The following is a 14,100-nucleotide window of genomic DNA, read 5'->3' as shown; positions in this document are numbered from 1 at the left end:
TTTAGCACCACCCATAATCTTGTTTATGATGTGTAGAATCTCTGTCCTGCCCCACTGGCTATTTCAGGAACACCTATCTTAAGTTTTTCAGTGTTCTTTATAATCTGACAGGAAGGAAAAGAGTTGAGATTCAATTTAGTGTCTAATGTGGAGAGGAGAGGACAAAGAGGTCTTGTGATAACTGCATGTGATAATCCATTTCTTGAGAAACCATATTATTGGTAAGTACCTGGAACTTTTCCAATAATGCAAGGATTATCCAGCCAATTCTTTGTGTGTGTGCAAGTGCATGCATGAGCGTTTCTCTCTCTCTCTCTCTCTCTCTCTCTCTCTCTCTCTCTCTCTCTCTCTCTCTCTCTCTCTCTCTCTCTCTCTCTCTCTCTCTGCTCATACCAGGGAGACTTTGTATCACTGAACAGCCTCAACCTCAGCAGTAGTCAAATCTTAGAAGAAGTTTTGTTGTTATTATTTTGGCTGCAAAGAGAATTGAGACTTTCCATTCCTAAGGAGACTGCCAATGGGAAACTGTGTCAGTAATAGTGTTACATAAAACCCAGTGGGTAGAAACAAGAAGTTGCCTTTCTTATTGCTCTAAGGCATGGAAAACACCTAGTATTGTTTGCTATCCAAGGCATTGGCTCTACATGATTTAAATCCCTGCATCAGCATTTACATTCTGCGTGACCTGAGGCATGTTGTTTTACTTCTCTGTGTCTCAGCCTCTGGTCTCTAAGGTGTCATCAAAATAGTATACATGGCCACCAAGCATTTTACATGTAGTGTGAAATAATGCTAATAAAGCCAATAGTGCTCAGATGCATTGTAGGAGATGTTATTATTATTATCATCATCATCATCATTATTATTAATATGATTTGTTTGCTTTTAATGCAAGATAAAATAGTTATTTGGCTATTATCATGCAAAACAATACAAACAAAAATGCCTTATACTCAATGCATATTTATGTTTTTTTTCTCTGTTAGAAATATGATTATATAAGTAAATGGTAAGACTTGTGTAGGCATAACAGGTAGCAGCAAATTGGGTATGGGGAAGCTTTTCATACAATAGGTGCAGACTGCCTTTTTAGGACAAGAAAATAAAGTGGCAAGTTATCTAAACAATGTTAGCTCTACCTCTGCCACGAATAAGTTGTGCATATTTAGTCAACTCGACTTCATCTTGAGCTCTTAGGTCCTTAGTCCAATTAATTGGATTTCGGTCTAGATGAGTTGCTGGGTGCATGTCCAGTGTGTCAGAGACATTTCAAATTGTGCATGTGTAATTCATCCCTTCCCTCTCTTTTCTAAATTCAGATTTCCATATACCTTGTGAAAAATTCATGGGAGCAGTGCACCCATCCCTGTCTCAGCGCTCTAGCGATAGTCCTATAACCAGTAAGCCAGTGATACAAATGTCTTTGTGTTCTTTTGGGGACGTCCAGGTTGGAGGCTGGTACAACGCAGAAACATCTGTTGTGACCTTTTCCATGAAGGGCTCATACTCTGTTAAAAAAAAAAATCTTCTCTCGCTCTCATTTATAAGGCAGTAATGAAACTCAGTGCATCATAAGCAGAATATAGAAGGGGGTTGATGAGAAGTAGTGTTTCAGCAGGAGTGAGGGAGGCTAGAGAGGGTAGTGAGGGAGAAAATGACTAAAATGTATTATTATACATGTATAAAATGCTCAAAGCATTTAAAAAGGAAAAATTGAATTTAAAAAATGCAGTATCTATTTGTAGGAGTTAATCTTTAGATTTTGATCATAAAGCAGAGTTCTTCAAATCTTAAACAAACAAACAAAGACTAAACGCACCTTGTGTCCTGTGGTGGTGCCATGCTGCTACCGTTCTAAAGGGACAACAGAAGCTCTGGTTTTCTTCTTAGAAATCTCAGTCCCCTTGTGCGCGTTGTGGACATTGTGGTGGAGACAGGGTTGGGGGCTGGATATGATATTTTATGAGAATATTAATAAAGTAAAAGCTGTAATGAGAACATTGGATGGAAGAGGGAAGAGGAGACAAACACTTAAAAACTAGGGGAAGGAAATGATATTTACTGATAGGAAAAATGGGCAAATCCAGAATAGCTCAGTGTAGGCAATGATGATTTAATCATTATAAAGGACAAGGACAAAATTCTTCGATTTCTGGGGTATTCATGTAAACTTTTGAATTTTTTAAGAGTTAGATCACTTTCTATATTCTTTTTTTCATAGAAAATAGTATACCTCAGTCGGTTTCATTTGCATTTAAAAGAAATGGTTTGTATGAATACAGGGGTGTTCAAACTTCTTCTCAGGGACATTCTCCTGGGATTGACTTCAAAAGGAAGGCTTCTGGAAGTCACTATATCTTTGTGGGGGTGTCAATAAATGTGTATAGATGAGGTTTTCAGTTTTCTTTCTGGCAGTTAGTCTTGATTCTTAGGGAACCAGAATCCCTTGGTTATAATTGCCTTGACTCCACGGTTTATTTACATTTCCACCGTTCAAGGGGCACAGTCTTCCCATCTTGTATGAAATATTATTAGTACAGCTACCCACATGATCATTTGAAGTGCAATAAAACTGTTATCTTCTCTCTTCTTAGAGTGGAGCTTTCAATACACTAAATTCAGGAGAAATGGCTTTGATGGGTGTGGATACCAGATGTTTGGGTCTCTTTCTTCTTTGTACAATCACTGGTCATTCTTTGGAGATAGAAGGTAAATGAATAAATTAAATTGATTCTAATGAAGTAGTCTTAAAGGGTATGAACAGTGTTTCCAATAGATATCATGAAAGTGTAAAACTGCTACATAACATCACTACTATTGCCATAGTGTAAAAAATACAAGTTCGTGGTAGCTACTCACATGAATAGGTAAGATAACTAATGATCATATTTCTTGGGTTAAATGTCACATCATAAAATAATTGCCAGACCTTGTGTATAGGATATTTTAAAGGAAATAACTTAAACATTTCAAATTATATTCTCCTAGAACAACTTGAGTCTTATTATTCTTACTTTTCTGGAAAACGAAGAAAACAGAAAATGGAAGTTAAATACTTCAGTGTATACTGAAGTATTGTTTACTTTAGTACTAATAATATGCATTTTCAGTGTCTGATGAACGTTAATTTTGACATGGATTTTTAACTTTAAGGAAGAGAACAGCAAAGCCGATGTGTCATTTTCACTGGGGAGTCTCTATAGGCTCAGACTTGGTGTCCTTAGGCGAGCTGAAGTACGGAGATGATGAACATTCATCAGAGAGAATTAGTCAAAGGCTAACATGAAGGTAGCACTGTAGTGCTAATAGATGTGTTACATAGAAGGTTTGTAGGAAAGACTTGGTTTTCCAGGCTCTGGAGTTAACTCCACACTTTAGTGACCTATAGATTTATTTCACTTCTAGGACTACCCACAAGACATACCTGTCATCCAAATTCTCAGTTTGTTATGCTCAGTCATTCATCACAATTTTATGCTGATCACAACATAATACTGAGTTAGTATTGAGTGGTTCTTTTTACTAGAGCCTTTTATATAGCTGTCATTTATACAATATTACACAAATTTTGGCGTACAGGTTCACTGACAGTTCTTCATGACAAGAGTACAGCCTTAGTTCCTAAAGGGACAAAGGCCACATTTTTCTCATGGGTTTTCTTTAAAAATGACAGTTACACAGAAATATTATGGACTTCAAATTTATTAATATTAAAACAACATCGCCTTGCATTTTTCTTGTTGGTGGTAATGGTTGGTTTTTTGGTTTTGGGTTTTTTTTTTGGTTGTTTGTTTCTTCATTTGTTTTGGTTGTTTTTGTTTTATTTTTGAGACAGAGTTTCTTTGTGTAATATTACTGGTTATCCTGGACTCACTTTGTAGACCATAGTGGCCTTGAGGTTACAGAGATCTATCTACCTTTGTATCCAGAGTATACATCTCACTTTTCTACTGTAGCATTTTGAGATTACTTTAGTATATACAAAAAGTTATGAAACAACTATTGGTATAAAATTTGAGAATATTTTTATTCTCTGCTAGAGAGATTATGTACCTCTGGTGATCACTAACTTACTGTCTTTATCTATGGGATTCTGTATAACTGGAATCATACAATACATGGTTTTATGAGACAGCTTCACTTTACATAGCAGATGGTTTCAAGGTTTTTTAAATTATAGGCTCTTATCAGTACTTTATTCATTTTTTTTCTGGTAAAATATTATCTCATTGTATAAATGTGCTAGACTTTTTACGCAGTAATCAGGTGATGGGCATTTGAAAATTATTCACATCCAACAATCTTCATCATAAAATATGGGAAAATTATGTTTTCTTCTTATTTTGTTTCAGTTAATCCCCCTCAGGATTTTGAAATACTAGATCCTGGCTTACTGGGCTATCTCTATTTGCAATGGAAACCTCCCGTGGTTATGGAAAAATTTAAGGAATGCACACTAGAATATGAGTTAAAATACCGAAATGTTGATAGCGACAGTTGGAAGGTGAGTATGGTTTGCAACATCAGAGCGATCATTAGGTGTTTTCTTGCAACCCATGACTTCAATATGCATTACTTTGTGTGCCTTAATAGTTCTTGTTACTATATGAAAAGCTGCCGTGTAAGCTTCTGTGTTCTTTTTTTACACCATTCAATATTAAGACTACCCAGAAGTACAAGAAAACTAGAACTCAAGGGAATATGAACTTGAAGAACATTTATGCATTTTGCTGTATTTTATGGTTTCTTCTTTTACTAGTTTATTTTCTATAATTCTCACAAAGTGCTTGATGTCAGGTTAAATCTTTGCATACACATCACGAAACACAGCATTTTTCTTTACATGGTTGGTAAGATCTCGATGGAAGCTTGTTGAATTATTAGGTATTTATAAAGTCAACAATTGTGCTCATTTGGAGTTCCGTTGAGAATGGTATACCATTAAATCTGTAATTTGGCTGGGTAGTATTAATGTGTAATTCAAGTCTATTATTTATTTCTTCATTTTATTTTTATTAGATACTCTGTATTTACATTTGAGATGTTATCCCTTTCCCCCACCCTGCTCCCATCCTGAACAACGTTTTAGACAAGATATTCTGCTGGGTTTCAGAAATATAAGGGTCTGTCTATATATTAAATTTTTATTTTTAAAATACTTAGACATTGTACAATTTTCTATGAGTGCTTGAGACTTTTTTGTTTTATGGGATTCCTGAATGTTTTATAGAATATCTGAAATGACAAATTTTATGGCCATGCAATACCCCTATTGTTTGTGAAAATGATCTATTTAACTCCAAGTTAAGAGCTCATGTTCCTATCACAGAGCCTTTTCCTTTACTAAACGTTTTTGGTTTTGTTTAGAATGGCCTAACTGAATAACACCATATACAGAGGTTATCATTGACAGAAATATACCTGGGCACTATACCAAATAATCATTGTAGATATGAATAACTGTTTAGGTTTATTAATGTGAATCGCCATTCTATGTATTTCTAAAATGGACTTTTTCATCTTTTTATTAAACAGACCATAATTACTAGGAATCTAATTTACAAGGATGGGTTTGATCTTAATAAAGCCATTGAAGGAAAGATACGTACGCATTTGTCAGAGCATTGTACAAATGGATCAGAAATTCAAAGTCCATGGACAGAAGCTTCTTATGGGATATCAGATGAAGGTTAAAACAACTTTTTTTTTCACATTTGATATTAGAAAAAAAATCCATGTAGAGAATAAGCTCCTTAACCTTTATGATTATTGAGCCATATAGATGACTTCATGTTCAGTAAACCCTCTGACAATTAGACATAAATAGAATCTCTCTAGTACAAGTGAGTTGACATTTTTTTTCACTCATTAAATCAATAAACTGTTTTTTTAAACTAAGTCTACATCTTATTACTAGAATCTTCAGTATGGAGCTATATTAGAAAACATGAATGGGAATTTGCCCAATTCCTGAGAACATCTTCTAATAATTTGATACTTTGACATAAACTAGTGTCCGTAAGTAAACCCTCAGTCATTTTCACATTTGCACATACTTCTTACATTAAAGTGGTTTCTGGTCGCTTCCTTTTGTAATCTTTCTCACTATGCTGACTACGTAATGAATAGCACAGCCAAAGGAAATAAAGTTGCATATTGATCGCATAGATGGTCTGCCACCATGTCTCTAAGGTATTCATAGTTTATTCATTTCATAGGAAACCTGGGAACTAAAATTCAGGACATGAAGTGTATATATTATAACTGGCAGTATTTGGTCTGCTCTTGGAAACCTGGCAAAACAGTCCATTCTGATACCAACTATACTATGTATTTCTGGTAAGTATTTTTATACTTAGAATCTCACATTGGGTGAATATCTGTCAAGATTAGTCCAGAGTACAAGCAACTATATCTCTACTGAATTACAACAATTTTCTTCACCGGAGCCCTATATTTGATGATAATTAATCATAATTATGTGGGACTCTCAAGTTGAAGATACAGGAAGGTATTCCATGACTATTTCTGCACAGGATGAAATATTACATCCTATAGATAGCTGGGTTTACTGTTTTAAAAGTTTGAGTATTCTTATACACTTAGCTTTTTAAGCAGTAGCAATCTGTTAAACTGGATCTTCTTGCTGTTTCTTAACTGTTTCTGAAGCTTTAAAACCATAGAACCTTTTGAAGATTTTATGTTCTATTCATATTCAACACATTCTAGGTCCAGTCACCTCTTCCCCCCTTTATTTTGTTTCCTCCCTCTCAACAAGCCCTCTCCAACTATCTTGACTTTTTCTTTTGTTTCAATTCTTGTGTTGTGGTCAGCTTAGTTTAACTTGGGCTTGTGTGGGCATGCATATGGCATATGGGTGACTGACCAGTGAAATCATAGCCCATCCCTACCCCAACCCCATCAGCAGCCAGCTCCTTAATTGCTTTGTCGTAATATATTTACCCACCACGTTCTGACATTCTTTTGCTAAGTTTCACATCTGTTTTTCATTTCCTGTCTCTACTGTAAGTCCTTTAGACTCCCAGTCATCCTTCACTTGGACAACTTCCATGACCTCCCAAATAGTGGCTGTTCAGATGGAAGCATCTTTTCTTCCTGCTCATTTCTGCACCCTGGAGCCACCTTTGCCTTTTTTGTCATTTTTATATACCATCTCATGAACATATACCTCCAGTGGCTACATATTATGCTCAGGATCAAATCTAGGTTGCCTTTCAAGTTTTCTCACTTCACGGTATCACCACCTTTCCAAAACTACAGTTTGCTATAGCCAGGATCAGTATGCTACTCTGTATAGATCCATCTTACATTTCTTTTATTTATCCATATCTTGAATTTTGTGCATTTTGCAATCTCGAATGGACTCTGACTCACTCTGTTACCATGTTTTTCATCATTCTAGGCCCATGAGATATTTAAATTCATTGACTCCTGACCATGCCAGCTTCTTTTTGTCTTTGTTATTGAACTATTGCTTTTTATAGCACGTTCTTTATTGCCCTGGTGATACTCTAGCTTTTCTCATATCTGTATACTTTGTCTCCTTGAGTTTTTTTTTCAAAAGATTGGTGGATGTAAACCAATTCTTACATTTCTCTTAACTAAATGCAGAAGGCCACATTCACAATAGATTAATATTAAATATTAACTAAATGAATAAAATTAAGGATGGTAACATTGATAAGTGGAAAAAAAATCAGAGACTGTAAATTTACCAAAGAAAGTCAAAGCTTGTAGTATTTGTGAGCCTTAAGTCCACACTATGATTACATCTTTGCAAAACAACACAATATATAAATAGTAGGGCATGCATGATTTGTGCTTTTAAGAACTGGGCTCTAAACCCTGCTCTGGCATCATACAGCTGGGTAGGCTTGCACAAACCATTTCCTCTTAGGGGAATGTTTCACTTTCCAGTTCTTAAATTGGATGGAAACATGTATAAATTTTGGTCTTTAAATCATAAATATTAAATATTTAGTAAATGAGACACACTGCTCTAGTTAAAAAAAAAAAAAAACACTGCAAAGAAGCGAGGAAGACACTCTTCACTTTATCGTTCATGTTTAACACAACTTATTCTCTCTTAGTACAATGGGGAGAAATTTTACAGAGTGTGTATCATTTTTTACTGTCATGCAGTCAATTTTTGTAAACCTAAGCGCCAGCTGGGCATATGATGTATACCTGTCAGCCCCGAATTTGGGAAGCTAATGTGTAACAATCATGTGTTTGACACCAGACCACGGTGCTACAGAGTATGTTCCTGGATAGTGTATAGTGAAATTCTATGTCAAAGAATAAGAAATAAACAAAGTCAATCATAGTTATGGAGTCTCTCACACTGTAAGCAGGCAACTTAACCAAAATTAAACACTTCTTTAAGTTAGGGAACGTGGTATAAAGTGCGTTTAATTGAGACTAGATACTTTTCACTAGCTTCTTATCAGCTGCTATGCTGGTCTCATTTCAAAAGTGACTGTTGGCTGCTTTTAAAACCAAAAATAACATTTCAAGTTGCAAGCTAATACTTTTTTAGAAAAACAGGTCAGGAATTATTGATTTAAAAATTAGTTTTTAACAAGGCCTTTCATCCCCATCAGCCTATTACCGATACAAAATTAAGTGTAAACGCCATGGTAAAATCTCTTGCTTTAACACAATGGGAAAACAACATGTTGCTTGATTAGAACTGCTCTTTGCTTTGTTCGTTTCACTTCTTCCTAGTCATGGGTTTCAGGCTCCTATCACAGTGTTGTAACATCAGAAAAATTCTTTTTATTTAAAAAAATCAGAAAAATTAAATATCTTCTTTTATATCCTATTTCTGCTCAAATAATTTCCTCAGTCAAATATCAATGAGGCTACCTAAGTATTCTAAATCTTTATTTCAAAATATTTGATGAGTCACCAAAAACCGAATAGATGAATAGTATTTGGGTTGCTTTGAGATTTTGATGAAGATTAACATTAAACTGGGGCTCCATGAAGTCAACTCTGTTTTCTTGCTGTTGAATCTATAGATCGTATTAGCATAAGTAGCATATGATAGGTGCACAAAGGCATAGTATGCTGTTCAATGATTCTTTTTTCATGTTATCCATTTTATTACTTAACTGTTTTATTTACTTGAGAATGTGGTACACGTGTAGCATCTTTATATCGTTTCTACCTCTCCTTCCTTCAACTGATCTTGCAGCATCTCAATTCCTCTCAAAATCAATAAATTGTTTAAAAATAGTTATTGTTACATATGTACATATGTGTGTTTATAAGTATATGGATAATTGAATTAATATAGTATGCTCATATGTGCATTTCATATAATATAATCAGATGATTTAAAACTGAGCACCAAAATCCAGATGCTGTTATTAAACAAGTCCTAAACTGCTTCTTGTGTTCTAGGTATGAGGGCTTGGCCCATGCTCTACAGTGTGATGAATACCTCCAGGATAATGAAAAAAACGTTGGATGCAAACTTTCCAACTTGGACTCATCAGATTATAAAGACTTCTTTATTCGTGTTAATGGATCCTCAAAGTTGGAGCCTATCAGATCCAGCTATATGGTTTTTCAACTTCAAAATATAGGTGATATGAGCAAATGATGTCAACTTACAACTTACTGGTTCTCTGTTAGGCTGTTTCTAAGTGACCAGGAGAGGCAGGAGGAGAGAGTGAGATTTACTGAGGCGATGGAAGTGCAAAGCTAGAAGCGCAAGGCTATCTATAGAATCTATATAATCTATTCATCTTGGATTTGAATGACAAATTATTGAGAATCAAAACAATTTTATTTCTCCCGAATTGGTATTTTTAATGCTAACAGTTATAAGTGTGAAAGTTTCTAGAATCAAGCAGACCTGGTGCAATGTCAGATGTATAGTGATCACAACCTATGTGTTACTTAGAAAGCAGTAACAACAGTAGTTGTAGTAAAAAGAGTTTGGTGGTTTCTAAAGTTGCAGAAATGGGAAAATGATTGCAATGATTTGTGTCTTATTTTTTCCCTTGGCCTTAAATATTTATCAGTGTAGGCTTCATCAAAAACAATCAAAAATTAGTTCCCATGCCTGGTGGTGGTGGCACATGCTGCTAATTATAACATTTGTAAGGTAGAGGCAGGTGAACCCCTTGGGTTCAAGGCCAGCCTGGTCTACAAAGCAAGTTCTAGGACAGCCAAGGCTACACAGAAAAACCCTGTCTCAAAACACACACACACACACACACACACACAGAGAGAGAGAGAGAGAGAGAGAGAGAGAGAGAGAGAGAGAGAGAGAGAGAGAGAGAGAGAGAGAGAGAGAGGTGGGGTGGGGGTGGGAATGGGGGTGTGGAGTTTAGTCACATTGTGAGAATAAAAATCTTGACCCATGTAGTTTGTCCCTGAAAGTTTCACTGATGGAATGTCCCAAGCTTTAGATGAGGGATGCTACTAACTTAGCAATTTTCATGTTGAAATAGTTTCCTTCTGATTTTCAGTTAAACCATTACCACCAGAATTCCTTCATATTAGTATGGAGAACTCCATTGACATTAGAATGAAGTGGAACACACCCGGAGGCCCCATCCCTCCACGGTGTTACACTTACGAAATTGTGGTTCGAGAAGATGATATTTCCTGGGAGGTATGGATATTATATTTATTTGCCAAAATCATAAATGTAATTTTTAAAAATGTAATAGGATACTGAATTATCTAAATCTGTTGCTGTTCAAATGAGAGTTAGACCATGATTAGTATTTCAGTTTAATTTCCAGAAGGCAAATCCAGTGGACAAATGAAATTAAAAAAAAAAAAAAAAAAGCTTAAGGAGTCATGCCAATTTTAAAGTTGCAAATACCCTGAGACAATCTAGTCACTTGTTTTCTATTTGTTTTAATAGATGAAATTTCTCCAGGAAATTGAAATAGATTGCATGGCCTCCAGTAAGACTCAAACAGCACACACACACACACACACACACACACACACACACACACACACACACACACACACCAGTTCTTTACATGCAATGGGGAGGTCAAAGTTAAGAGTCCTTAGGTATACAAGAGAAGAAAGAATTATAAAAAAAGTGATCATTATGAGACTCCAAACCTCAATGATACAGTGATTTCTTTAACCCCACTTGGTATATCTTGCTTTGATTTATTTATTTCTGGTTTAGAGTTTTCTAAAGACAAGAACATGAACTACTAGTTTTCATTGACACAACTCATATATCGGTGAGAAAAACGGTTACTGACTTAGTATACATGTCCCAGTCTGGTTAATTGACTTGGCAGTGAAATAGTTTGAAGTAGATTAAAAGAGTCCCAATCCACTTAAGTGTATAGTATATATTTTCAAGGCTCTGTAGATAAGTTAAATAAATAAAAAGCACCCATTGTGTGTGAGAACTCTGCAGCACTTTGAAGTATAAACCTGAAGTCATTTATTGAGTTTTCCCCCCTTGTGATCCCTGTGAGAACATCTGAGTATTTTGTGGTAGTCTTATATATGAAGTGATAGATTTTTATCACTGCCTTGGCATTATTACATGAGACTTCAAAGGGTAATCAGACCAAAAAGAGGAGGAGGTGCATTTTGAAGATGAATACTTTGGTTTCCATAAGAACAGCATTCAGTAATTCATGTAGCCTTTTCCCATTTCTAGATCCCAGAATAGCTGACACTAATCTGGAGATTATGGACACTAAACTGTGTAGTTATGACTTATTACACGTGATGTTTCATATTGCAAGTAACTTATTATTCTATCAGGACAAAAGATAAAATTAAATGCAGCAAACTAGTGGAAGACAAATGCCTTTAAAAACCAGTGTAGAGTGCGGAATACTGCTAGTTTCTAGTAACTCAATGCAGCTGTTTTAAGTCCAAAAACATTCTGAAGCAGAGAGATGAAATCACTGCAGCTGTACTGAGTTCAAATAAACATCCCATCGTTTTCCTTGGCTTTCAGTCTGCCACAGATAAAAACGATATGAAGCTGAAGAGGAGAGCAAATGAAAGTGAAGACCTATGCTTCTTTGTAAGATGTAAAGTCAATATGTATTGTGCAGATGATGGCATTTGGAGTGAATGGAGTGAAGAGGAATGCTGGGAAGGTATGCACTGAAAGGAGGAGAACTAAGTACCTGGGGCTATTGGGTAGCAAAATGTATTTCCTCTCAGTACTGTTGTAAATTGGAGATGAAATAATTTTGTGCATCATCTGTAAATGGAGAAAAAGCAAGTGCGTCAATAGAAGATATCCTTACTGAAAATCTAACATTAATTTGGAACTAGGAATCTTTTTCTGTTTTAATGGGAATATCTTTCATTTATCTTTTATATGCATTTCATAATTCTCAGGGAAAAGTCCAGAATCCATTTTAATCAATATTTTTTGTGCTTTCCATTTTCACTAGAACAGAAATTTTAAAGAAAGGGATGAAATTGGCTCCAAGTGTCTAATAATGCTTACTGGTCCTTTTTCAAATGGTTTTGTTATCCTGGTTTCATGTCATTGCTGTGATAAAATATTCTGTCCAAAAGCAACGTGGGGGAGAAAGGGCTTATTTAGCTTAGGATTCCATGTTAAAGTTTATCACAGTAAAGAAGGTTAGTTGACAGAGATTCAAAACTGACCCTCACATCCACACTAAAGAGCAGAAAGCAATGGGCACACATTGCCACTGCTGAGGCCCCTCTCGCATTTTCATTTAATCTAGGGCCTACCCCATGAGATAGTGCTGTGATATTCGGGGTGCATATTCTCACCTTAGTTAACCACCACTAATAAAATAGGGGGAAAACCTACAAAAAAAGGAGAAAAAAAAAGATGTTAAACTTAAAATGCCAAGCAGCAACATCCTGTCTTGTCCTTTAGTTCAGCCTCTAAAGTATGGGAGAAATTTGAGTTGGTAACCTTGTAAAGCTGGCTTCCTTAGCACTGATCACCGTGCACATATCTTGATTAAGAACAGATCTTGTTCTTGAAATTGAAGAGATGCATGGGATTTATTTGTTTAATCACTTGATTGACTCATGTGTTACAGGTTTTTAATGAGAAATATCACAACATCAAGTTGTAAGCAAAAGAAAATTATATTGTTTTGGGAGTCATTTTTCTAATTGAAATGGGATAGATATCACAGTGTGTCAAAATAGGTTTTCTGTATGTTAACCGCAGACCAACTGCGGCATCTGTGCATTGACAAGTATGTCAGTTTAATTCCCTTTCTGCACTATTGACAGTTTACTCACTTATGTATTAAATGTTTCAAAAGTCTTTATAAACCTTTAACATTTCTTATATTGTTATGTTATTTAATCCTAGGTTACACAGGGCCAGACTCAAAGATTGTTTTTGTAGTACCAGTTTGTCTTTTCTTTATATTCCTTTTATTACTTCTTTGCCTTATTGTGGAGAAAGAAGAGCCTGAACCCACATTGGTAAGCTCTTTAAGGTTATGTCAAACTGTAGACATACAAATTAGTATATTCAGAAGTCATAAGCATGCATTTTATACTATTGCCTGCTCACTGTGGGGTACAATAGATTGTAATATCCTCAGAAAATAGTCATTCAAATTTGATACTGAAACCCCACATTTTAGGGAGTGGCAGTTAATTCTATCAAAATGAGAGAAAGATACTTTAGAACATGAAATAGTGCAGATCTCTAGGTTAGAAAACTATAGAGTGCATGAGTTCCTCGAGAAAAAACAAATTGGGAAGGGGAAAGTGACATGGGTGGCAGGGATCTAAGTAAATACTAGTGAGATTGTATCATTATTTGTTAGTGACAGAGTTCTTTTTGGATTTCAGAGCCTCTGTGTAGAGCTGAACAAAGAAGTGTATGCTTATGAAGAGACCCTCTGTTAAACTACCCTTCTCCTGGCATAGAGCCAGCCAGCATGAGTCATATTAAACTCAGTTTCTCTTCAAATTTCAAATACATCGTCTTGCAAATCAGTGTTTGTCCTAATATTGTTGGGGTTTTGGCTAAAGTGCTTGATATGTAACTCAAGTTGGCTTAGTGTTTGATAGTCTCCAATCAGCTGTTACACCTGTGTGATATTATGGTCACCT

At 35.5% G+C, this 14,100-nt stretch overlaps 1 protein-coding gene across 1 annotated transcript; it reads left to right on the top strand.

Annotated features, from left to right (window-relative positions):
• Positions 1-2,627: 2,627 nt before the first annotated feature.
• Positions 2,628-13,893, top strand: IL13RA2 (interleukin 13 receptor subunit alpha 2; the record flags this gene model as incomplete). The annotated part of the gene is made up of 9 exons (XM_080910171.1): positions 2,628-2,709; positions 4,353-4,504; positions 5,536-5,689; positions 6,219-6,339; positions 9,430-9,614; positions 10,506-10,651; positions 11,987-12,131; positions 13,346-13,461; positions 13,837-13,893. The coding sequence occupies 9 exons, from the start codon at positions 2,628-2,630 to the stop codon at positions 13,891-13,893; spliced, it is 1,158 nt and encodes a 385-aa protein (XP_080766297.1).
• Between the last annotated feature and the right edge of the window lie 207 nt (positions 13,894-14,100).

The sequence above is a fragment of the Micromys minutus genome, assembly GCF_963924665.1.
Source record: "Micromys minutus genome assembly, chromosome: X".
In the NCBI taxonomy this organism is placed as follows: Eukaryota; Metazoa; Chordata; class Mammalia; order Rodentia; family Muridae; genus Micromys; species Micromys minutus.
The sequence above is the reverse complement of the archived record's forward strand: the minus strand, read 5'-3'. Positions and strand labels throughout refer to the sequence as shown.